Source organism: Diadema antillarum, unplaced genomic scaffold, assembly GCF_040938485.1.
Source record: "Diadema antillarum isolate AM-2024a unplaced genomic scaffold, OU_Dant_1.0 scf00000020, whole genome shotgun sequence".
NCBI classification, from domain to species: domain Eukaryota; kingdom Metazoa; phylum Echinodermata; class Echinoidea; order Diadematoida; family Diadematidae; genus Diadema; species Diadema antillarum.
In genome coordinates, this window is record NW_027270909.1 from 1,105,969 (window position 1) to 1,130,006 (window position 24,038).

General features: G+C 38.6%; 1 protein-coding gene across 1 annotated transcript; it reads left to right on the forward strand.

Moving 5' to 3' along the window:
* Positions 1-321: 321 nt before the first annotated feature.
* On the forward strand, positions 322-20,586 carry LOC139728852 (signal recognition particle receptor subunit alpha-like). The gene is made up of 14 exons (XM_071639795.1): positions 322-467; positions 2,832-2,915; positions 3,450-3,644; positions 4,756-4,861; positions 5,654-5,801; positions 7,571-7,733; positions 9,195-9,334; positions 12,139-12,248; positions 13,555-13,641; positions 16,167-16,339; positions 16,846-17,059; positions 18,261-18,346; positions 19,077-19,253; positions 20,027-20,586. The coding sequence occupies exons 1-14, from the start codon at positions 351-353 to the stop codon at positions 20,153-20,155; spliced, it is 1,929 nt and encodes a 642-aa protein (XP_071495896.1). The 5' UTR covers positions 322-350; the 3' UTR covers positions 20,156-20,586.
* Positions 20,587-24,038: the final 3,452 nt, after the last annotated feature.

A 24,038-nucleotide genomic window follows, 5' to 3' on the forward strand; every position in this document is an offset into this window, starting at 1 on the left:
TGTAATGATTCTCCGCATGTCGAGTGTGTGTGTGTGTGTGTCGCTGTGTTTTCCCCACAGAACTGATATGTGGTTTTCATTTGACCTTGTCCATATCATGTGTAAGAGTTCTGTGGTCCATATCATATCACACCATGCACTTTCCCCACAGATAGCTGGCGCTGTTCCTTTTTATGCGGACACATTAATAATCACACAACAACATTATACACGTATTGTACACTGCGTGCACTGCACGACCGTACCGTACCGTACGTTGAGTGCTTATGTTGCATGTAACATAACACATAGGCGCTTTTTATAGGCGAAGATTGCGAAATAGCAACGTCGAAGGAAGGGGTCGGTACAATATGCTCGATCTTTTCACGATTTTTAGTAAAGGTGGCATCGTTCTTTGGTGTTTCCAAGGAACATGCCAAGCCTTCAGCACCCCAGTAAACTCACTCATCAAGAGTGTGATCCTCCAGGTAAGAATACTGTCGCAAAATGCGTTCCTTTTCTTCATGTCGAAATGCGAGAGAGCGATTGTGTGTGTATAGATATCGTACAGTAGTTTACCACCACAGTGGCACAGTGTACGATGTACGTATGAAGGCTGATCATCATTACAATCGATGTAGTAGACAATGGTTTTGTACACGTGCACATTGCAGATTGCAGTAGTTTGACACGTATAACCTACACGTAGCGTATGGAGAAGCCCTTTTGTTATGATGGGTTATGAACAGTAGGGCAAAGATCTACACCAATACTAAAGTCTAGATTCTAGTTGTTATGCTGTAAATTTTTGCACACCATCGCCGCATCGGCCATCCCATTCCTGAGCTTGGCTTTTTTTTGGGGGGGGGGGGGGGGGGGGGGGGTGTTTCACGAATTATGGTACTGTAAAAGTGGAAATTTTCGCGGTGTTGAAATTTTCGCGCATTTCGCGCAACAAGAAGCTAGCACAAAAATAAAAGCACGCGAATGTTTTTGCATGCCATATGTTCCAGTAGTCAGTACTTGATTTGATGTCTTGATTCTGTGGAATTAAAAACACGCGAAAGTCTTCTGACACGGCAAATCGCGAAAAATTAGTCTCGCAAAAATATCCACTTTTACACTAATACCACTACTGCACTGGCACTGGTTTCCCTGTTCAATTTCATCAGATTCCTGGCTATTCTAAATCACCACCCACGTCAAATTATCAGTAGGGCCTAATGTTTACAGAATGATTCCATTGTTATTTATCTTATCTTGTATCTATATATCAATGGCTACATGAAAAAGCCATCTCCAAAATCTTAATTTTTATTACAAAGTTGGACAACATTGAAGACACACACACAGCATAAGGGCCTACCCTAATTTGTAATAATTTTTTAGTCAATCTTATAGTTAAATTTTAAGTTCGACTTAAAACACCATCCTGGCATTGGGCCATGCATTGTAATTGATCATCACTTCTAATACTCGCATCTCACAGACAATGAGTGACTTGACTTGACTTGCCTAGTCTCGCTCGGCCTGGTCGGAATGAAAATAAGTTTGTTCTATTTCTGATTTGCCTTTGAGGTTCTAATTTTCCTTAGCCGTGTTAGCAGATAATTACAATGAATGCATAAAAATCATGTGTGCAAAATGAAATGCTTTGATTTTAATTTTATGTTTATGATGAAGTAGCATTTTTATCAAATTTTAATACAATATCAGTTTATGTTTGGAATAGACGGCTTAGTGCATTACGATATTTGTGGGTAATTCAGCCTCGTGGGTAAACGCGGCCCCTTGTAATGGGGTTGTGAGCGGCTGAGTTTACAGTTAGGCTGAGTTTACCCACAATTACAATACTGCTACTGTTCTAGCCTGACTAGACGATGTGCGAAGCATGTACTGGTACAGCAACAGGTGTGACTGTATTACAAGTTGCATACTCTGCTAGACTGTCTACTATATAGTAATAACCCGTTGAGGATGGGTTGATTTTACTACAACATGAATTTCCCATAGACACCTGCCCGAGAATACTGGGGACTAGTCTTCTACGGGCTAATCCATTTGAAGATATATATATACAGCCATAAAAAACCCAGCATCAAGGTTCGACCTCACATGTCAAAATTCGACCACCCGCAGAAGCATATAGGTTTTACATGTAGCAGGTGATCAAATTTTGGGTGGCGTTATGGTTGAAGTGTGGATGGCTTTAATTCCAGAGGTCTTAACACTTATTGTAGGTCCTACATGTAAAAGAATCTTGTCTGTCAAGTGCTTCATGTATTAAAAGATGCCACAGTGGAATAAAAAAAAGAAGAAGAGAGAATTAATGAATGCCTGACCATCTATAAATTGTACTGTTCTGTTTTTCTATAGACCCCTCAAGGCTGGTCTTCTGTTTATCTGAATCTTACGTGGGATGTTTGGTAACATTAAAAAAGTTGTATTTTGCTGAAGAATTCTTTTGTTATTTATTTAATCATTATTTTTTGTCATGAGTGTAATTTGATTAGGAATGCTAGTTGTGGATTGTTTTTAAACAAGAATAAAGAGAATAGTAATTATCTGCTGGATAGGCTGCTTAGCTGTGAAAACAGCTCTTTCAGGAAGAAAAAAACCCAACAACAACTAGAATTTGTAGTTCGTTAAGAAAATGACCAGTGGACTCCCTGGCTCCATTTTACCAAAAGGTACAATCAATTACAAACTTCCTTACCACACAGGCTGCCATAGACTTATGATAGAAATCAACTAAGTAAGATAATGAATTATGATTGTTCTTAAAACAGGCCCCTGATACCCTATGAATAGACTAACTGATTCCATGTACCGGTATTTCTTTTGATGAATAGGAGCGGGGAGGCAGCAACTCCTACAGCCATGGCGCTCTGACATTGAAGTACAAACTTGACAATGAGTTTGAGCTCATTTTTGTGGTAAGTTTAATGCTGCTGCTAAGTCACATTAAAAGATAGTGAATCCAACTATAACCGAGTTACTAATTCAAAATGAATTAAATCTGACTCCTGCACTGAACTTTGATTGAATGACATTTTAATGCAGAAAGTGATAAGATTTATACCGGTAAGTTATATAGACCTACTGAGAAATGTGTATTATGTGATAGTTTCTTTTTCTCCTACCACAGTTCAATAGTCTCAATGATTGAGTATGATCCCTAGATCGAGTTGTCTAGTGCAATAGTCATGTAATAAGCCTGATGAAACCCCTTAGAATATTGCAGTTTTGGAGAACATGCGGGAAGATTCTGGAAAGCCAACTTCCTGTTCTGATGTAATGCAGCATTTTAGGATGTTTGCATCAATGTTGCAGTGGAGCTGTGTGTGTGTGTGTGTGTGTGTGTGTGTGTGTGGTTCCTTTTTCTTTTTCTTCTGTTGTCACTGTAAGTTATAAATATTAACCTGCTGTGGTCAGGAATATTCTGCATTTAATGGTGTGTTCTTTTGCAGGTGGCATACCAAAATATTTTATCGCTGTCGTACATCGACAAGTTCATCGATGATATTCACCAAGAGTTCCGAGACAAGTACAAGGATGATTTGAAGAGCGGAAGGATATTTGGTCCATTTGACTTTGATAAAGATTTTCATCGGCTGCTCAAGCTAGCTGAGACAAAGAAAACTGGAACCAAGCAAGTGAAGCCGGTAAGTGTGGTACTTGTAGTATTTTCTCATGCTATTCATGATGTACAGCATTTGGAGCTTCAATGTATGCTACAGGCATGTAGCTCTGAATGATGTGAAGTCATATTGATCAAATTACATCATGATTATGATTGTTCTTTTGCTCTGCTATATGTTGCTGTGAAATACCTTGCAGTTAAAACTAAACATCATATTCTTTCCTCAATTTTGTGAATTTTGGAGGATATGGGTATTGCATTTTATCATGTGCAACTCAATAAAGTACAAATCTAAACTTGAAGTAAAATGATTGATGCAGTCTATGCATAACTTACCCATACAAGTATGGTAGTCTGAGAATAACAGAAGGTGATATTGTACATGTTGCTATGTCAAATAAGATATTGCACATCAGGCATGATGGGTATAATGTATGTCTTCTGGAATTTACTTTGTCAATTAGTAGAAGCCAAAATATAAAAATCATTGGCGTACATACTCGGGGGGGGGGGGGGGGGGGGGGACTATTGATGTTATTTACATTGATGAAGGGCAATTTGACAATCAGTTGCAGTTCAAATAACTTGATGCAATAGTTTTTCTTGTTGTTTTTCTTGTTTTTGTTTTGTTGTTTTATATATGAATATCAGAGTAGTACAAATTCATGTATAAGGACAGTTATGTTTTAGTTCTCAACTGACAAGAGATGAAAAAATACAGGCAGTGGCACATACCTTTAGAGGGTTGTTTATTTTGAAATACCATGTGTAACAAGTGAACATGTGCAATCCAGCTTAGTGTCTGTGGTATGAAGTTCCAAGTGAATATGACAAAATGTTGTAAGAAAAGAAACATTTGAAGAGTTTGTTTGCAAAAACCGATAAGTCCATTTTTGAAGATTTTGAAGTACGGTCTCTGTCATAAAGTACAAAATAATACCTTTTAAATGATATATTGGTCACTACATATATAGGTACATTTTTGAAGTTATGGTCAAAAGAAGCAAAATTTTTCTTATTATTCTCTTTATTTTTCTTGACCTTTAATCACAAATATCTCCATTTGGCAAATATGGACTTATTGGTTTTTGCAAACAAACTCTTCATTTGTTGTTTTTTCTTTTCTACTGTAGATGCGAACTTTTGAAGAATCCCAGAAATCCAAGAAAACCGTGGGATCTATGATCATTGATCCTAACAAGGAGGAGAAGAATGCCAGTAACAAAGCCAAAAAGTCAGGTACAGACAACAACAACAACAACAAAAATCTTTGTATACAATAAGTTTTGTGCAAGTTGTATCAAAGTGAGTCAAGTGTGTCAGCATCAGATTTTGACTAGGCACTTTAAATACAATGATCTTTTACAGTGAATGTTCCATGATTGTACAGTGATAAGTTTAGTCCTGTGTGTTTAGTTGTGTCTTACCATGTGTTGACATAAAGTGACAGCCAGGCTGGTGTGTTATGTTGTGATTTTACAAGTTCATTGAAACCAGGAGTCAACCTTTTAAAGGCATAATTTACCATTTGCAGATGAAACAAAAACCCAGCATTAGTGCTTTGAAATAGTTTTGAAATGTGAGTTAGGGATAGAAACAACCACTGTAAAAATTTCAATTGGTAAAATCGATGTTAAGTATTGTTAGATATACAAAATGTGAACAATACACTAAAAATGTTTACATACTAAACCATCTACAGTTACGGTTTATTGAGAAAAATACAGGTCTCCTTATATTTTAGGTTTTATCGCGAAAATTTTATATGATAGAATATTTTGTGGTACAACAGACCTACACATATGCATTAAATGTCATATCTTGAAAATTTTTAAAATCACTGTTCCCAAAGGTAAACAGGACCTTTTAAAAAAAGAGGTCAATCTATGTTTTGTCAACATAAATCTCCATCACCATATGCGTGCTCAGACACTATGACGCAAATTGTGGACATATTTACATTCATAGATGTGTACAGCCTTCTGGAATTGCTATGTCTCTACTTTTTGACACTCTCTCTTTGTTTGACAGGGAAGAGTGAAGCAAGCCCTCAGGCTGGTAAGAAAACTAGCAAGCAGCCTGACAGCACTGACGGGGGGAGTCTGGACGAGGAGACTATCATGCGCAATAGGGAGAAGATGTTCAACCGTAACAAACCGAAAAAGGCCGAGAAGTCACCGTGAGTTATGCCCTCGGTAGTAGTAATAGTACAGTGCACTCCCATTATAACGAACACAGTTATAAGGAAATTCCGGTTACAACAAAGTAGAAATTACGGCCACAATGTTATCCTCTCTATGTATTTCTATTGTTTATTTGTTCGGATATAACGAAAGAAAACTGCCATTCCTGATGACTTCGTTACAAGGGGAGTCCACTGTAATACAGTCAGACCTCTCCTACCTGGCCTCCCTTTATCCGGATCTCTCTATTATCCGGGTGCGATCTTGGTGTGATTTTTTTTTCTTTTAAATCTAATGATTACGGGAGAAAGGGGGATTTCAAACTCAAACAAAATTCCTTCACAAACTACTGTATACATGAATTATATTCCCAACATAATCAACATGCATTCACATCAAATTTTCATCTAAATAATGTGCATTCGGAAGCTACCCCAAATTTTTGGCTGATACTATAGCAAAGAAAGAGTTTTAGCTAATGCTACCTGCAATAGGTTACATGTACGGTGTATATGTTATGTAGCCACTATTGGGTAGGCAGCTGAGTATATTGAACATGGAGTCTCCCACATCCGGCCAAATCCCTTATCCGGATGAGCGCCGGGTCCTGACATGTCCAGATAGGAGAGGTCGACTGTAGTAGTAGAGGTAGCAGTTCACATGTATTAGTAGTACTCTTTTAGTGTTTATAGTGGTATAACTTAGTGATAGTATGTGTAATTGTAATAGTTGTTGCAGTAATGTAGTAAAAGTAGAAGTAGTATTGGAAGTGGAAGTGGTAGGAGAAGTAGTGGTGGTAGGAGAAGTAGTGGTAGATGATTTAGTGATGGTAGTAGTAATAATAGTTGTAGTAGCAGTGATAATGTTAGTGTAGTATGCGGTAGCTGTAGATCGTAGTAGTATTATAGTAGTGGAAGTTGAATAGTACCGTAATAGGAAATAGAAGATGACATAGTGATGATAATAGTAGTAGTAGCAACTGTAGTATTTCATAGCGGCAGTAATAGTTATGTATTATTACTGCTAGTGGTAGTAGTAGTAATGATTATATGAAGTACTGTATATGGCGTATATTTCAGTGGGTTTTTATTTTTTCAAATTTTTAAACACAAAAATATTAATTCTGATCCCGACATGAATGCGACGTGCGCATGTACATTTCTCCTGCCATGCTGCACACCATGATCACCAATTTAGCCACTCCTGAAATTGTCGGGAAAATCCAGTTCGCAAGATATTAGACTCACTAAATACAACTGTATAGGATATGCTCTATACATTGGTCCTACAATGTACTTGTAATGATAGAGACTGTAGGTATGGTAGCAGCAGTTGATTAAAGGTCTTGTTTTAATACCTTTGGGAGCAGTGATTTATAAAATGTTCAAGATATCACTGTTGTTGATATCGATATCTTTTTTGATGCATATGTGTAGGTCACAAAACATCCTACCATATAAATTTGTGCAATAAAGCCTAAAATATAAGTAGATATTATTATTATTATTTTTCTTATTAAACCATAACTGTAGATAGTTTAATCTGGAAACATTTGTATTGTAACTATTTTTCACATTTTGTATATTTAACAATACTTCATTAATACATTGGTTGTTTCTATCGTTAACTCGCATTTTAGAACTATTTTGAAGCATAATGCTAGGTTTTTGTTTCATCTGCCAAAGGTAAATTATGCCTTTAAGTGTAACAGGTGGCATTGTTTAAAACAATGTTGTTAACTGGTGTGTGTTTTTCTTGTGAACAGTAAAGTGACGGTCAAGCCAACCAAGAAGACCAAACAGGCCACAAAATGGCCAGCAGGTGGGACTAATAAGGACATGGAATCACTGGACTGGAGTAATAAGGCAGAGACCAATGGAACATCAGACGCCCAGAACGGAGAGAAGGAGTTTGATCTCAAGGATGAGGTTAGTGCTTTTTTGAGCTTACACAGTGTAGCTTCTTCAGTGTATAAGCAAGATGCATGTAGTGGTCTCATTTACACAGTGTAGTTCCTTCAGTGTAAGCAAGGTGTACAGTGTATGTAGTGGTCTTATGTACACAGTGTAGCTCTTTCATTGTAAGCAAGGTACAATTGTATATTCAGTGGTCTAATTTACATGGTGTACAATGTAGCTCCTTCAGTGTATGCATGGTGTACACTTGTGTATAGTGGGCATATTTACCCAGTGTACGTCATTATTCAAGTGTATGCAAGGTATATGAAGTGGTCTTATTTGTGTAGTGTAGCTCCTTCCATGTAAGCAAGGTGTATGCAGTGGATGTATATACCCAATGTAACTCTTTTAGTGTAAAGTACCTTTCTATTGTGGTGTATACGACAAATATTTTGCAGGGTTTTTATTTTGCAACTCTCAAGCATCAGCGGTGTTGGTGAATTTAAAGGGATGGTACAGTATTGGTGAAGCTGAGGATTTGGCTTTTAACTTTTTTGCGAGATACCAAGAAACCACTTATGAAATAGTACAGAGCATGCCATTCTAAGAGGAATACAAAGCTTATTTGATGAAAATCGGTTTTAGAATGGCTGAGACATCCAAAAACAAAATAAAACAAAGCGATCGTAATAAAATGTAGATCCCGCATTTTATCAGTAGTGCTCTTTTTTGGGTATCTCAGCCATTTCATAACCAATTTTCATCAAATAAACGTTGAATTCCTCTTGGAATCACATGCTCTTTCATATTTCGTAAGAGGTTTGTCATTATCTCACCCCAAAAGGTTAAAAACCTGAAGTTAGGTCTCAACCAAAACTATACGAGCCCTTAAACAGAGAATGAAAATATTGACTCTGATCCTGACATGAATGTCACATGCACGCTTACATGTACTGGTACTAAGTATGCAGTATCTGAACAAGGTGCATGGTGATACTTCATGATTGCAAATTTGACCATTCGCAAAATTGTTGGAAAGTCTGTTTTCGTTAAAAAAATTAGACTTGCTCAAGTTATTGCGGACTGTACAACCTGTTTTTTTGACAAGGGCTTTAATTTTTTGTGAATTTTGCAAATCAGAGTTGGACTGTGAATTTAACAACATGTGAAAGTGTTGCCATGCACTAGAGTAATGATGCACCTACGATAGCCTCAGCACCAGTTTGTGAAAACAACATCTTGTGAAAATGTCTGTGACCTCTTCATTCGCAAAAAATTATTTGTATGAGAAAATAAAAGCTTGTACAGTATACAGTACTTGCACTTATTAAAAAGTGAATTTTAAATGAATGAAATACGTCGATAAAATTGGTCGATTTACTTCAATGTAGGGCAATTTGTCAATCAGTTGCAATGAAGTGAATTTTAGTTGACCCATTTAGGAGAGTTTGTATTGGTAAGGAGTCTCTTCTGTCTTTGTTCTCTGGACAGGCGGCCTGGGTTGGTACCATGAAGGGAGATCTTCCTAACATCAATGAAGGCGATAGACTGAACGAAGAGGAAGAGGAGGAAGAAGAAGAGGAGAAGGAGGAGGAAGTAGCTGAGACTGTCAGCCAGAAAACTAAACCAAAGTAAGCTGTTAGAAGTTTAAAGAGATGTATAGTTTTGGGTGAGATGGGGATTCAGATTTTAACTTTTAGTGAGATACATAGAAACCACTCATATGAAACATTAAAGAGCATACAATTCTAGGAGGAATTGAAAGTTAATTTGATGAAAATTGGTTGTGAAATAGCTGAGATATCCAAAAACAAAGATGTCATAATAAAAAGTGGGACCCACCTTTTATGAGGACCATTCTGTTTTGCTATGTTATTGGATAGCTCAGCCACTTCGAAACAGATTTTCATCAAATAAACTCTGAATTCCTCGTAGAATTGTGTGCTCTTTAATATTCCAAAGAAGTGGTTTTTAATTACCCCGGTAAAAGTTAAAAACTAAATCCCCATCTCAACCAAAATTACACCATTTCTTTAAGAACTTAAATTATTGTCCCAAATAGAAAATGTGCATTTTGCATTGCTTTTAAATTTATTTTTACTTCAACGATTAAGGGAATTCTTTGCACAGGTGACATCGTATCACTTTTGTCACATGTTTCTGACAGTTTTAGTATTTGGAAACCTTGTCTGTGAATCCCTTGTAATATTACTATATACTTGGAAGAGAAAACTGAAAACCGGATAGTGCCCGTCACGTTTGTATAGCACAGATTTTCTGGTGGATATCCTATTAAACTACTGGCTGGTTGAGTAGAGGAAACCACAAATGGTGGTGGGTATAATTGCAGACCTAATACTTTGGTTGTCTACTCCACTTGGTTACCTTTTTCCTGTTGTGGTAATTGCTGCAGGATCTGTTAGGGATGTGTGTATGTTTGTGGTCCTCATATTCATGACACACCGATTGACTACCCCGTCTGAGGGACAGACTGTTTTACCTCGTGACAGAGAAAAGGCAAGGTCACATGACCTTTAGGAAGTTCATGTGACCTTGGTTCTCAAGTGTAGCCTCCTACAAGTCTTGAGTGTGACATATTATCAGCTGAGCTAACTTCCCCTCCTATGATAGTCACTGAAGGCAAGGTTTTTAGTGAAATTCCTTTTCTTGCTGACCGCAGTTTTGGTTTCTGTGCTTACTAATGGACTTTCAATATATATTCTCTCTCCCATTCTTTTTTTTTTATATTTTTTATGGAGAAGTAAACCTCATTGTGAAATTTTTCCTCAGAAAGGCAGTGAGTATGCACACATTTTACAATCACAGGATCTGCTAACTAGTATTTTTGTAATCATATTAAGTACATTTTTTTTTTTTTAACGGAAAGTAAAACAAATTGTGGTTTTGAAATGAGTAGGAAAATGTGTAAAAGTTGAATGTAGCATTCCCATTTAATAGTGCAATGTCTCAATTTTCTTGACCAAGTTGCATTTCTTTCTTTTTTTTGTCTTCATGATCTGTCTGTTATTCTTGTGCTGCAGCACGTCTGATCATTAGAGATTGGCAGCCATGAAATAATATAGCCAATAGGAAGCGCTGAAATGAGTCACGTGTGCTTTGGTTATTCTAGTCCCATTGCACTGCGTGTTAAATCCTATTGCCGATCGTCTGTGCGCGCGGCGGCTCCTTTGAATTGCATGCATACGCGCTGTCAATCCTGTAAACAACTTCTCGTAGTTCGGGCTGCCGGCCGGCCGGCCTTTCTTCCCATGTGCATAACATGTGTGGCATACGTATACGTACAGTACAGTAGACCAAGCGTTGTGGGACCGGACGCGTACATGGAGTCACTTTGAAGGGCAAATCCAACAATTTAGCAGCTTAATTCTCATGCCGTTTCAGAGTATGTTGTCTAGTAGGCCTATATGAGGAGTCTATATCAAGTCTTTAAGGTAAAGGGTGCATATTCTATGTAAAATAAGTAAGTTTTCATGCGGGAACTTAAGTGTCCGGAAACCCAACCCCCCATCATACTTATACTGTATGTGCGGGATTTCCGAGTACGACGTGCATGCGTAAATCAAATGTTTGGGACGAACATCTTCGGACGTCTTGACCCACAAAGGTACGTGAAAAACGCTGAAAAATGCTGTTAGTTTTCGAATTTTCAACCCATTTTATAAAACAAATGATGCACAGGATTATTTCGTGGGGTTAGTGGAGGCGTAGCTCACTCTCGGGTATTTACAATGTAGTGCAACATGCACTCGGCTTTGCCTCGTGCATGTTTCACAATTGTAAATACCCTTGAGTGCGCTATACACCTCCACAAACGCACTCTATCCTGTGCATCATTTGTATAATAATACACAGGTGAGAGTGCATTAGTGGAGAGTGAGCTGCATCTCCACTAACGTCACAAACTCAAACCTGTGTATTATTTGATTTATAACATGGGTCGAAAACTAACAGCATTTTTCATGTACCTTTGTGGGTCAATACCAGTCAGATACATGTAGCACTCGCTCAAAAGTCAAGATGTCCGAAGATGTTCGTCCCAAACATTTACGCACGTCGCACTCGGAAATCCCGCACATATAAGTACTGTACGTATAAGAGTATACGTACACGGTATACGCCACATGTTATGCACAAGAAAGGCCGGCTGGCAGCCCGAACTAGAAGTTGTTTACAGGATTGACAGCGCGTTTAGTAGCGCGCAACGCACTTGTAACCACTGATTGAGTGTGCACTGCTAGTGTAAACATTATGACGTCAGTGACTTCGCGCTTTTTTGCACGGCCGTGCATGTTAGTAAGAAAATAATGCACGCACATGTGACTCATTTCAGCGCTTCCAATTCGCTACATTCTTGAACCCATTTTATAAATCATGTTCACACATGTGAGACACTTTCTTGCTCATTTGCTTGTAGATCTGGAGGCTTTGGCATGTTCAACATGTTCCGTGGCCTGGTGGGGGCTAAGACACTGGACAAGCAAACTATGGCCCCTGTACTGGACAAGATGAGAGACCACTTGACCGGTGAGTCACATTGCCCAAAGCTGCAAAATTACTCTGATTTTTGTGGAAGCTTTGTGAAAAACTTGGAAAGCTACAATATTGTGTCTCAAATTCTCAATAATTTCGCAGACATTTCAGTTCAGTGAAGTATTTGCTATCTGTGGTAAATGTAAAATAATTAAAAAGAATATCTCCTGATTTGCAATGATAGAGGCAAATTTCATTTTATTTTTTTCTGTTTTGGTTTTTTTTTCTCGTTTCTTTCTTGGAGGATAGTGCATTGTCATAGTATTACGTAAGTCACAATTTTTTAGCTGCCTTGAATTGCCAGAGAACTTTTGTTGCTGGGACCTTGTAAAATATTAGAATCCCTCCGTTTCCACACTTTCATATTTGGACTTAAATTTAATGGCCTCTATATTAAAGTGAAAACTAAGTTTCGGTAAGTGCTTGAGAACCCGTCTAGTACCATTTCATTTTTTCTTGCAATATATCGAAAGAGTCCACTAAGAAACTTACCTGGCTGACGCGGTTTGCCGGAATGATAAGTCGGTTTGGAGTATTTTGAGAAAAATGATAATAGCAGGAAAACCGACTTTTATTCCAGAAGGCTCCAGACTAACTCGGTCTCGGGAAAAATTCGACCCTACTTCAGACAATTCACACGCAGTTCGTGATCGCCACATTCTACTGGCAAATGCAATTATACCAAATGAGGCCTAACTGAATGGACAGGAAAGTGCGTGCTAATGTAATCCTGTACAAACAAAACAAAAATGACAGCGCGCGGTCCTCAGTTGCTGAGATGCGCGGTCTTTTGAATTTTTGTTGTTGTTTATCAAGTGCCTTTGATTGTTTTAGAGGTGCTTGATAGGCGCACACTAATTTTGCATGCACGCAAAAGAGGTTTTTGATGCGCGCGTTGTAACAACCAACAACTCGGACCATTACTGCGAGTAGCCAGAACACGAAGCGCTAGTTTATACAGGCCGCTCCCATAGGACAACACTGTACAATCAGAGGGACAACCATTACAACTCATCCCACCGTCAAAGCGAAGCCGAGTTATCCCCGAGTCCGAGTTTAGCCTGACCCCGTTCGGGTAAGTACTGAGACTGAACCTTTTTGGTTAATATTTCACATTTTCGTTGTTATCCATCGAATATCTTGTTATAACATCGTTATCCTGCACATTTCCTAAGCATACGTTCACATTTGGGAGCGAAATTTGACAACTTTTGCAGGCGTACCAGAACTTTGTTTGGGCTTTAAAGTACTTTCTCTTTATTGAATGTTTTATACATGGATGCTCTGTTCTGTCTTCCAGCTAAGAACGTGGCTCGCGACATTGCTGAGAAGCTGTGTGAGTCTGTGGCCACCAAACTGGAGGGCAAGGTTCTCGGCACTTTTGAGAGTAAGTCTTGAATTCTTGTCACGGTGAATGGTTGTTATAAAACGAGGAATGTTCGCGTGCATTTTAATTTCGCGAATTTCGCGAGAGCCAAGATTCGCAAAGTTGAAATGCACGCAAAAGTTCTTGTCTACACTATATGCATTGAATATTAGAGGCAACTCGCGAAAATTTCATGCTGCAAAAAAGGCTGTCAGCTGCAATTCGCGAAAATTCCATGCCGCGAAAATATCGTGTTTTACAGTGTTTGTTTTCTTTTATACCCCCACCCATACATAGTTTTGCATAACAGCATCCAAATTTCATTTAAAAGATTGTTCTTGTGTGGTGAGATGGTAGATTGTAGAAATTTTGCAGACACTGTGTGGCGATCATGTTATATCAATACCCCTAGTTCTTTTGAGGACCACTACACTTAGTGTCCAACAATCTTCTAATGTAGGATCAGCAGACTACCCAATGCTTTTCAGAATGATCTGATTCAATCCAGCTGTCTGTATGAAATGAATCACTTATCAAATCTTTCTTCAACTATTATGAGCATCAATATTTTCTTACCCAATAAAATGATTTCTTTAATAGCGTATTTTCTTGTGACATCAAGACTTGAAAAGAATGTGACACATCGATAAGATACATGTAGTCAGTGTCCATAATGAATGTCTTAGATGAACTTCTTTCACTGCCTTTGTTCATGAGGTATTCATGACTGGTGAAATGACGTACTTTACGTTGTTGTAAGGTAAAGATGCTTTGTACATTGTAACAATGATGACCTTAACTCATAAGCTATGGAAGCCTTGCTGGTTTTGTATAAAGTTTGTGGGGATTCCAGAACCTGGGAGGGAAGAGCTTAAAGGGGAATTAACCTCCACAATACATGTGTATTGAGTGAATGGAGCAATATTAGTAGAATACATTAGTAAAGGTTTGAGGAAAATCTGAAAATTCGTTCGAAATGAATGAATTTTTGAAGTTTTGATGATGAGACCGCTGGATCAGAAGACTACTATGGATCCTGACATCACATGGACTACCATATAAAGAAATATAAAGAAAATTAAACATTTATTTCACTTTTCTAGCATAGTGAAAGAACACTAGACTTACCTCTTTCAGAATGCAGGAGGAATAATATTACCCTTGACATACAATGTATGTCGGTAACAAGTTCAGGGAATGTGTACTTATCATATGAAATATTTTGTGGGATTTTCTTCATATTTTCTTTATATCGTAATCCATATGTGATGTCATGATTTGTAGTAGTCTTCTGATCCAGTGGTCTCATCACCAAAACTTCGAAAATTCATCACTTTTCAACAGATTGTCTGATTTTCCTCAAACATTCACTGATGTGTTCTACTATTATTGTTGCATTCACTCAATCCACATGTATATTTGGGGTTAATTCTCCTTTAAAGACTCTCTAGTGTGCAGACATCATAAAGTGGGAAGGCAGGCCCAGCTTGGATATACTTGAGAATCTCGGCAACAAACTGTGTACAGCCTTATCACTGATCTCTATGTAAGTTCCTACACAGCTGCAGAATCTTGAATGGAGTCGAACGATACCAATGAGTGTACACTTTGATGCTCATATTCGCTGACATGTGTCTGAAGGGATCTTCATGGTTTTCGAATGCCCTCGTTAGACAGTGTATTCCATTGGACCACCCATGTTTCCCTGTGCCACCGTGTCTTGAAAGGGAAGGGACAGTTTTGGTTGAAATAGGGTTTAAGGTTTCCAATTTGTGTAGGTGATTATTTTTTGAGATAATGAGAAACCTCTTATGAAATGTGAAAGAGCATGTAATTCAAAGAGAGATTCAAATTTTATTTGATGAAAAGTGGTTCTGAAATAGCTGAGATATTCAAAACAAAGCAATCCTAATAAAAGGTGGGACCCACCTTTTATTAGAATCCCTTTGTTTTATTTTGTTTTTGGATATCTGATATCTCAGCCAGTTCAAAACTGATTTTCATTAAATAAACATTGAATTCCTCTGAGAATTGTAGACTTAAAGGGACTGTACAGTACTGGTTGAGGTGGGGATTCATGTTTTGAACATTCCTAAGTGAGATCATGAGAAACCTCTCATGAAATATGAAAGAGCATGTAATTTTAAGAAAGATTCAACGTTTATTTGATAAAAATTGGTTTTCAAATGGCTGAGATATCCCAAAAAGTGGTAATGATAAAAGGCGATATGCCACGCCTTTTATTAGGATCTCTTTGTTTTACCTTGTTTTTGGATATCTCAGCCATTTCAAAACCGATTTTCATCAAACAAACTTTTGATACCCCTTAGAATTGCATGCTCTTTGACATCTCATAGAGTGGTTTCTGAATATCTCGCAAAACGTTAAAAGTTGAATCCTCACCTCAACCAGAACTGTACACACCCTTTAACATTTCATGAAGTGGTGTTTAAATATCTTGCAAAACATTAAATGCAGAATTCTCACCTCAACCAATCCAGTACCATCCCTTTATTAACATCCCTCTTTTTTTCTTCCTGCTGTAGGAGTGACATCTGTTGTCAAGGAGGGCCTACAGGAGTCCCTGGTCCAGATCCTGTCTCCACGGCGACGGGTGGACATCCTCCGGGATGCCTTTGAGGCTAAATCTCACGGCCAGCCATTCTCCATCACATTCTGTGGTGTGAATGGAGTCGGCAAGTCCACCAATCTGGCTAAGGTTAGAATACTTTATAAAAGTCAGTTGTGGTTCTAAAGTCACTTGTGGTTATAAAGTCATTTTGGGTCTTTCCAGCTTGGCCGCATGTTGTGCAAGGTGTAGTTTCTATGGAGATCGTAGCTTGTGGAATGCAGGTCACCATCATCCCATTACTTTGTGGTTGTATTCTCACAACTTGAAAACACATACATGTAGACGACACATAAACCATTCCTCTTGTGCATCAAGGTTACAATAACTGAGGCCAAAATATTTATCAGTGTTATCACATGATGCTGAAATCCTGATATTTTTTTTTCTATACTGCATTATTTTGTAAGCCCACTATGTAAAGTTTATAGAGAACAAAGATATATTTCTTAGAGTTTGTATAAACAAGAAATCACTATTTAATAGCAATGGAAGAGACAGTTCATCAAGCAATGCAGCTGAAATCGTGCAGTTTTTTGCCAACTTTTTATGGAAATTGACGAAAAATTTTCTCACTACGTCAACCCTTTCCGTAGATCTGTTTCTGGCTGATTGAGAATGGCTTCCGGGTGCTGATAGCAGCCTGTGACACGTTCCGAGCCGGAGCTGTTGAGCAGCTTCGTACCCACACACGCCACCTGAACGCCCTGCACCCCCCAGAGAAGCATGCCGGGCAAGCAGCTGTCCAGCTCTATGAGAAAGGATACGGGAAGGACGCTGCCGGGATAGCCATGGAAGCCATTAAGTTTGGTGAGAATCTTTCTAAATAAGTCGTCGATTACTGTATACGCCAAATATTTCGCGAGGTTTTTCATTTTCGCGAATTTCGCGAGTCGGCCGCTATTCGCGAAATTAAAAGCACGCGAAAATATTGACTCTAATGCTGATATGAATGTGACGTACGCATATGCATTTCTCCGTTCAGTACAGGACTCCACGATCGCGAATTTAACCACTCGCGAAATTGTTGTGAAGTCCCGATTCACAAAAATTTAGACTCGCGAAATATACAGCGTATACAGTAACTTCTTTGACAGGCTAAAGCTGGCAGACGACAACCATGACTGGAGAATAATCAGGAAAGTCTTATTGAACCTGTAATGTGCCAGGGTCATACTTTCTCACGTCAGCCGAAGTTTTTAGAGCCTGGGACTCATACTAAACCCTTGAGTACTACAGGTAATGGGAATTCACCTCAGAGTAAATACACTGTACATGTCATGTGTGGATTCCAGTAAGTTAAAGGGATGGTACAGTATTGGTGGAGATGAGAATTGGGCTTTTAACTTTTTGTGAGATACCAAGAAAACACTTATGAAATAGTACAGAGCATACCATTTTAAGAGGAATTCAAAATTTATTTGATGAAAATCAGGTTTGGAATGACTGAAACATCCAAAAACAAAGTAAAACAAAGCGGCTGTAATAAAATGTGGGTCCCACTCTTTATTAGAATCGCTCTGTTTTGGATATCTCGGCCATTTCAAGACCAATTTTCATGAAATAAACTTTGAATTCCTCATGGAATTACATGCTCTTTCATATTTCATAAGAGGTTTCTCATTATCTAACCAAAAAATGTTAGAAGCCTGAACTTAGGTCTCAACCAAAACTGTACGATCCCTTTAAAGATCACATTTCAATTGGTACTGTACATCTTAAATGCTGGTTTAAACTCTGATTTTAACTTTTTTGTTGTTGAATAGATTAAAATGCATTAGATATTTGATTAAAATTTATAGCAAGCTCACAAGGCCAAGGTATGTCAACAAAAAAGCATACCATGATGGCAGTCTTCTTCAAATTTTGGTCCTTTTAAAGTTGATTCCATATAAACTGATCTGGCTAGATAAAGAATATTTATACAAAAGCTGTCGTACGGGGTAGCGATTCTTTGTAGGAGGTACAGTGTAGCATGCTGAGTGTTTTCTGTGCATTGTTCTTCTTGCAGCCCGCGACTGCCGCTTCGACGTCGTCCTCATTGACACAGCCGGACGAATGCAGGACAACGAACCCCTTATGAGGGCGCTGTCTAAGGTATGTGACAAGATCCTGGTGAGATATGCAAGGGATATATGTGACCTGCCACAACAAAAGGATCCGAAAGTCGCTGAGGGCTGAGCTGAGAAAATTGAGTTGGAAGTCAGATCATCAAAATCGGTCAAATCGATTGGATTTCTTTTTTGGGCATAATTTTGTAGTCAAATGTATCGTCTGTCATCTGCCGAAATTTCAAAGCTAAATGATCAAAGGAAAGGTGAGAAAGTAAGTTTTTTTTTCTGGGCCATGATTTTCTGACTTTCAACGGAACAGAAACGTGTCCGGGCGACAAGACCTTGTATCTACAAAATGTCAAATGTTCAGGAGAGCCAAAAACATAGCGGCCAAAGCGCTATAGCGAATGGTATAGCCTGTCCTTTGACATGCCGTGGTGGCTTCATTTTTCAATAGGGTATGACAGTTAGGATTTGGACAGGACATCACTGAACTGATTATTTGACCATTAATAAAAAAAAATAGTCATTTTCACCAAAATTTGAGATACAAGGTCTTGTCACTCCAGCGATGTTACGTATCATCATGTCCTCCTCCAAAGCTGCCTTGAGAAGTTTGGATCGAGTTTGAATTTATCTTGAAGCGTCAACAGTCCTGATTCAGAAATCTGTTGAGTTTGGAATGAAACATACTGAAAGTCGAAAGTTCTGTATCAAAAGAGAAAACAGAGTGGCTTTGTTGATTTCCATCTGTGTCTTCTTCCTGCCCCCAGCTGATCAAAGTGAACCGGCCGGACCTGGTCCTCTTTGTGGGTGAGGCCCTGGTGGGGAATGAGGCTGTGGACCAGCTGACCAAATTTAACAGGGCTCTGGCGGACTACTCCGACTCTGAAAACCCCCGCCTCATCGATGGAATAGTCCTGACAAAGTTTGATACCATTGACGACAAAGTAAGTTGATAGAATAAAAAAAAAGGACTGTTCATGCTGTTCTGTGTACCCCAGAACCGTACAGTGCACTCCCGCTATAGCAAACATGGTTATAACAAAATTCTCAGTACTAACGAAGTAAATATTCAGGTCCCCAAATTATAATCTATATATCTTTATACACTTTACTGTTCGGCGATGACGAAATTTCAATATAACGAAAGAAAACTGCTGATTCCAAGGAATTCATTATAACATGAGTGCACTGTATACGAAGGGAGCCTTTCAGTCAGGAGCAATAAAATTGACTGAAAACTGTCATCTGAGTTGCAGAATTGATAGCACGTAGAACATTATTGCAGTAAACACATTAACACTATTTATACAGCTTGTGTAATTGTGTAGTATCCAGTGAATAAATTCTTTCCAGGCAATGTAACACTGCACAATCCAAATGAGCATGATAGTTTGAATGTAAGAGTTGATATGATACTTTGTCAATGCTGCAAAAAAAAAAATCAAGTTTGGAAAGAAAATTCTCTTTCTTTAGGAAGATTTGGGTGTTGTGATCACACTACATTCTAGTAATTTTTGTCTTTCATTTTGTGGCATATTGCTTAATATTGCTGATATGATGTTATGGAGTATGATATTAATCTTGGCAGTAAATCATTTTTAACTTTACCAAGTGATTTTGCATTCGGAAATTTACTACAAGTGATTAATAGTGGAATGCAACCAGGATGTTGCTGATTTGACAATCTGTGTTTATTTTTTATTCCTTGCCAAACCAGGTTGGTGCAGCCATTTCGATGACCTACACCACCGGTCAGCCCATCGTCTTTGTGGGGACTGGTCAGACCTACCGTGACCTCCGCAACCTCAATGTCCAGGCAGTGGTCAATGCTCTCCTCAAAGCCTGAAGTCCTGGATGACCACTGCAGTGCATGATGACCATTGAGATTGAATTAAAAAAAAAGTCAATAGCTCCTTTTATGGACTGTTACTATCCCTTCTTACAAGTACAAACATCACAGAAAACATATTCAGCAGTTGAGAATTTTGTTGAAACATTTTAATCAGTCTCCCTTGCTGTGAAAGTAGAAAACTTGTTTTATTCACACTTTGGAGCTTGATGATCATGGTATTGGGTGATTGAATAAGTTATACAGTTGGCAGGTTTGTTCAATATGAAGTACATGTACTGCCTATAGCAAGTTAAACTCTGTGGTCAACTGTGTTATTAGGGAGGGGTGCATGAAGTGGACAATGGTAGTGCTGACCATTCATTCACTTATAGGGATGAATTTAACGTTGCACTTAGTCTCTGATGATGAAGAAAGTTGGCCTAAGTTGCCCCTTTGAAATTGGTATTTTTTGTTTCACACTCAGATGACATTAATTAATACTTAATCTGTTTCTTTAGCAGTTTATCTGTTACCTCCCTGTGTGCCACAGTGTAAACCTCCAGTGTTCCACATTATTCTGAGACTGCAACACTTGAGTGCTTTGGGAAAACATTCTGTTTCTCAAAGCCATGTAGCTTTTTATAGATGCATCTGTGCTAGAAATGCAGCACAGCAAAGTTGTAGTGAAAATTGAAAGAAAACTTACTGACAAATATGTGGCTATGATGCTTTCAGTGTACTGTGACATAATAGTGCACTCAAGTTATCATGAACACGATTATAACAAAATTTCAGTATGATGAAGTAAAAATTTAAGACTCAAAATTATCATCTATATTTCTTTATGTGACCTACTGTTGGACTGTAACGACATTTTTACATAACGAATAAAAAAAAATCAACAAAAACACCAGTTCTGCGGACTTCGTTATAAAGGAGTGCACTGTATTGAGATTTAACAGTTGATTTGTGCATGATCATGAGATTGAGCAAAACTGGCAAGCTGTCGAAGGAGTTGGGTGTTCGAACATGGCACACAAGGAGTTAATACAGGCTAGTAGTATCTCAGCTTTGACCTTATGGTCTGGGGGGCATTTCATGAAGGAACTTGTCGGATAAAATATCTGACAAGTCAATAATATCCGACAAGTTTTGAGAAATTCTTTAGTCTGATTGGCTGATTTCTCTGAACTTGTCGGATATGATTGACTTGTCGGACATTTTATCCGACAAGTTCTTTCATGAAATGCCCCCCAGATCGCACCATTGAGGAGCTCAGTCAAAGTCTTGAGTGTTTGTTCAATTTTTTTTTTTTTCTTTGGGCTGGCAGCATCACAATACTGTTAGCTTGTTGACATTCCATGTGGGAGCAAGGGTGAATCCTCTAGGAAGAAAAGCATCGGGGGGGGGGGGGGCATTTCAGGAAGGCAAATTTGCTCTCAGCCAATCAGATGCAAGGATTTCACTAGCTTATATATGTCAGGAAAAAAAAAATATCTGACAAAATGCTTCATAAAATGCCCTAAGAACAACATCAACCACAAGGAAAAAAAGATATGTGAGTGATTTTATGAAGGAGTCTCATATGAGTAAAACCTGTAGTGTTTACAGACAAGGGAAATTAGAGACCTTCAGCAATTGAGCTGAAATAGTTCTTTTTGAGTGAGGACCTGGGGGTATGGATTTGGGATGGGGTGTGTTGGACAGGTGGTTGGTGGAAAATGGGGTAATGGCACCCTCTAGTGCCACATACAGTAAAAGAGGTGGGTAAGGAAATACGGATTGAATGCAGGGTGACTTCACTTTCTCTTAAAAACTATTGCATTATCACTCTGATCCAATGTATGCAACCAGAGTGTTAGTTTTATCTCTGTTTATTGTGCAATCTCTATTAGAAATTTAGTGACTTTTTTTTTTTGGGGGGGGGGGATGGGCAGGGAACATACATTGTAAAATGAGCCTTATCTTCTTTTCTCACATTAAACGTCTGTTTTTTCTTGTGTTGCAGACATCACATAAATGATGAAAGGGTACATTGTGTGTGTCATGGTTCTTGACCATATTTTTTCTGCACATATTAGACACCATAAAAGTGAAAATTTGATCACCTGATGCTTAGTTTCCATCACATGACTAAACTACCCTGCCTTTTTTGTCAGTCTGTTTGTTTGTTTTTGCAAGACAAAAATTCAGGAACTCTAGCATAGAGAAAAATCAGACATTAATTTCTGTGCTATGAAAAATTTATATTGTAAACTTCACATACAAGGAGATCCATGTTTTTAGACTTGTTAGATTTTGTTGGTCAGTGACTAAGATTCTCTGCCTAACTTTAAAGTGGTTTATGCAAGGTGTGCCAGTGGAGATTGCAATATTATGGATATGTATATGCATGAAGTAGGACTTAACTATCAGTTATTACAAATTATATTCCACATACTAAGAATGTTGCAATAGGATTGGTCCAGAGCTGATCACGTGATGAAGCGTAGTTTTGCCCATCACATCACCCGAGAAGAAAAGTTTGTTACACTCTATGTTGATAGTCCCTTTTGTTTCGCTGATCTCCACACAGTCCACACAGTCCTAACGCAAGATGAGTACGCGCGAAATAAAAGTGCGTTGCACTGTGGACTATCATGTGACCTAGGTCACTTGATAGTACACAGTGCAACGCACTTTCACTTCGGTGCCGCGCGGTGCGCGCAGCAAATTCATTGTTTTGTCATCTACGCGCACACGTAGCCTAAGCCCTATGGATACCTAAAGACAGCTAAAACGGTTTCAGATGTGGAATAAAATGGGAATTTCTAGGACCCTAGATGTGGAATATAAAGCAAATAATCAACTTTTAGTTTCAGGCAATGAGACAAACTATCACTTCCTTGGCGATCTGAATGTGTACGCTATCTTTCCTCAGCTGCGCTTCGGAAAGATAGCTACATCCAGATCGCCTCGGAAGTGATAGTTTGTCCCATCACCTTCACCAACGTTGATTATTTGCTTACTAACATACAACCTTGTATTTCACTGTGTGATATTTAAGTGGCCTGATGACAAGTTTATCATTACCCATGCTGAAGAACTGATATGGAAGCCATACTGGTTTATGAGTCTTAGATGACATGTGATAAAGTGATTAAGAATAATTGTCCATCCTTATGTATACACTACGTCCCGCACTGTGGGGAAAGTCCTGCAATATCGACGCTTAACAGGACTTCTCACGCTGTCCGTTCAAAACATGTCGGGTCCAGGGACAGAATTTGGAGGGGAGAGTGACCTTGGGTGTGTAATTGACAAGCACCAAGCTGTGTTTATCAAATTTGATCATATGTGAACTCTGGTGTCAAATTGCAGGCCGAGCCTCAAACTGCAGTTGTCCCCGTAGTGCGGGGAAAGTTGATAGGTTGATAGGAAGGGGAAACCCTGTTATACAGAAGGAGGTTACCAGGACCCTTTAATTTTTACCTCGTCATAATTGATACCTTGTTGTACTAGAATGAACTACTGTATACACCATACATTTCGCGAGTCTACATTTTCGTGAATCAGACACTCCCGACGATTTCACGAGTTGTTAATTTCGCAATCTTGTAGTCCTGTACTGAACAGACAAATGTACATGCGTACGTCACATTCACATCGGGATCAGAGGTAATATTTTCGCGTGTCTTTAATTTCGCGAATAGCACCCGACTCGCGAAATTCGCGAAAATAAAAATCTTGCGAAATATTCGGCGTATACAGTAAAACAAAGACCAGCTGAACGCACTGCAGTGGATAATCCGGACAGCCGTATTCACCTCATTAAATGTAGAGCCTTGTAGTAAGCAGGCTAGTTATTTGGGGGTTTTCCAATAATGTTGATGTTCAGTCGTATAATATGATAAGCTCC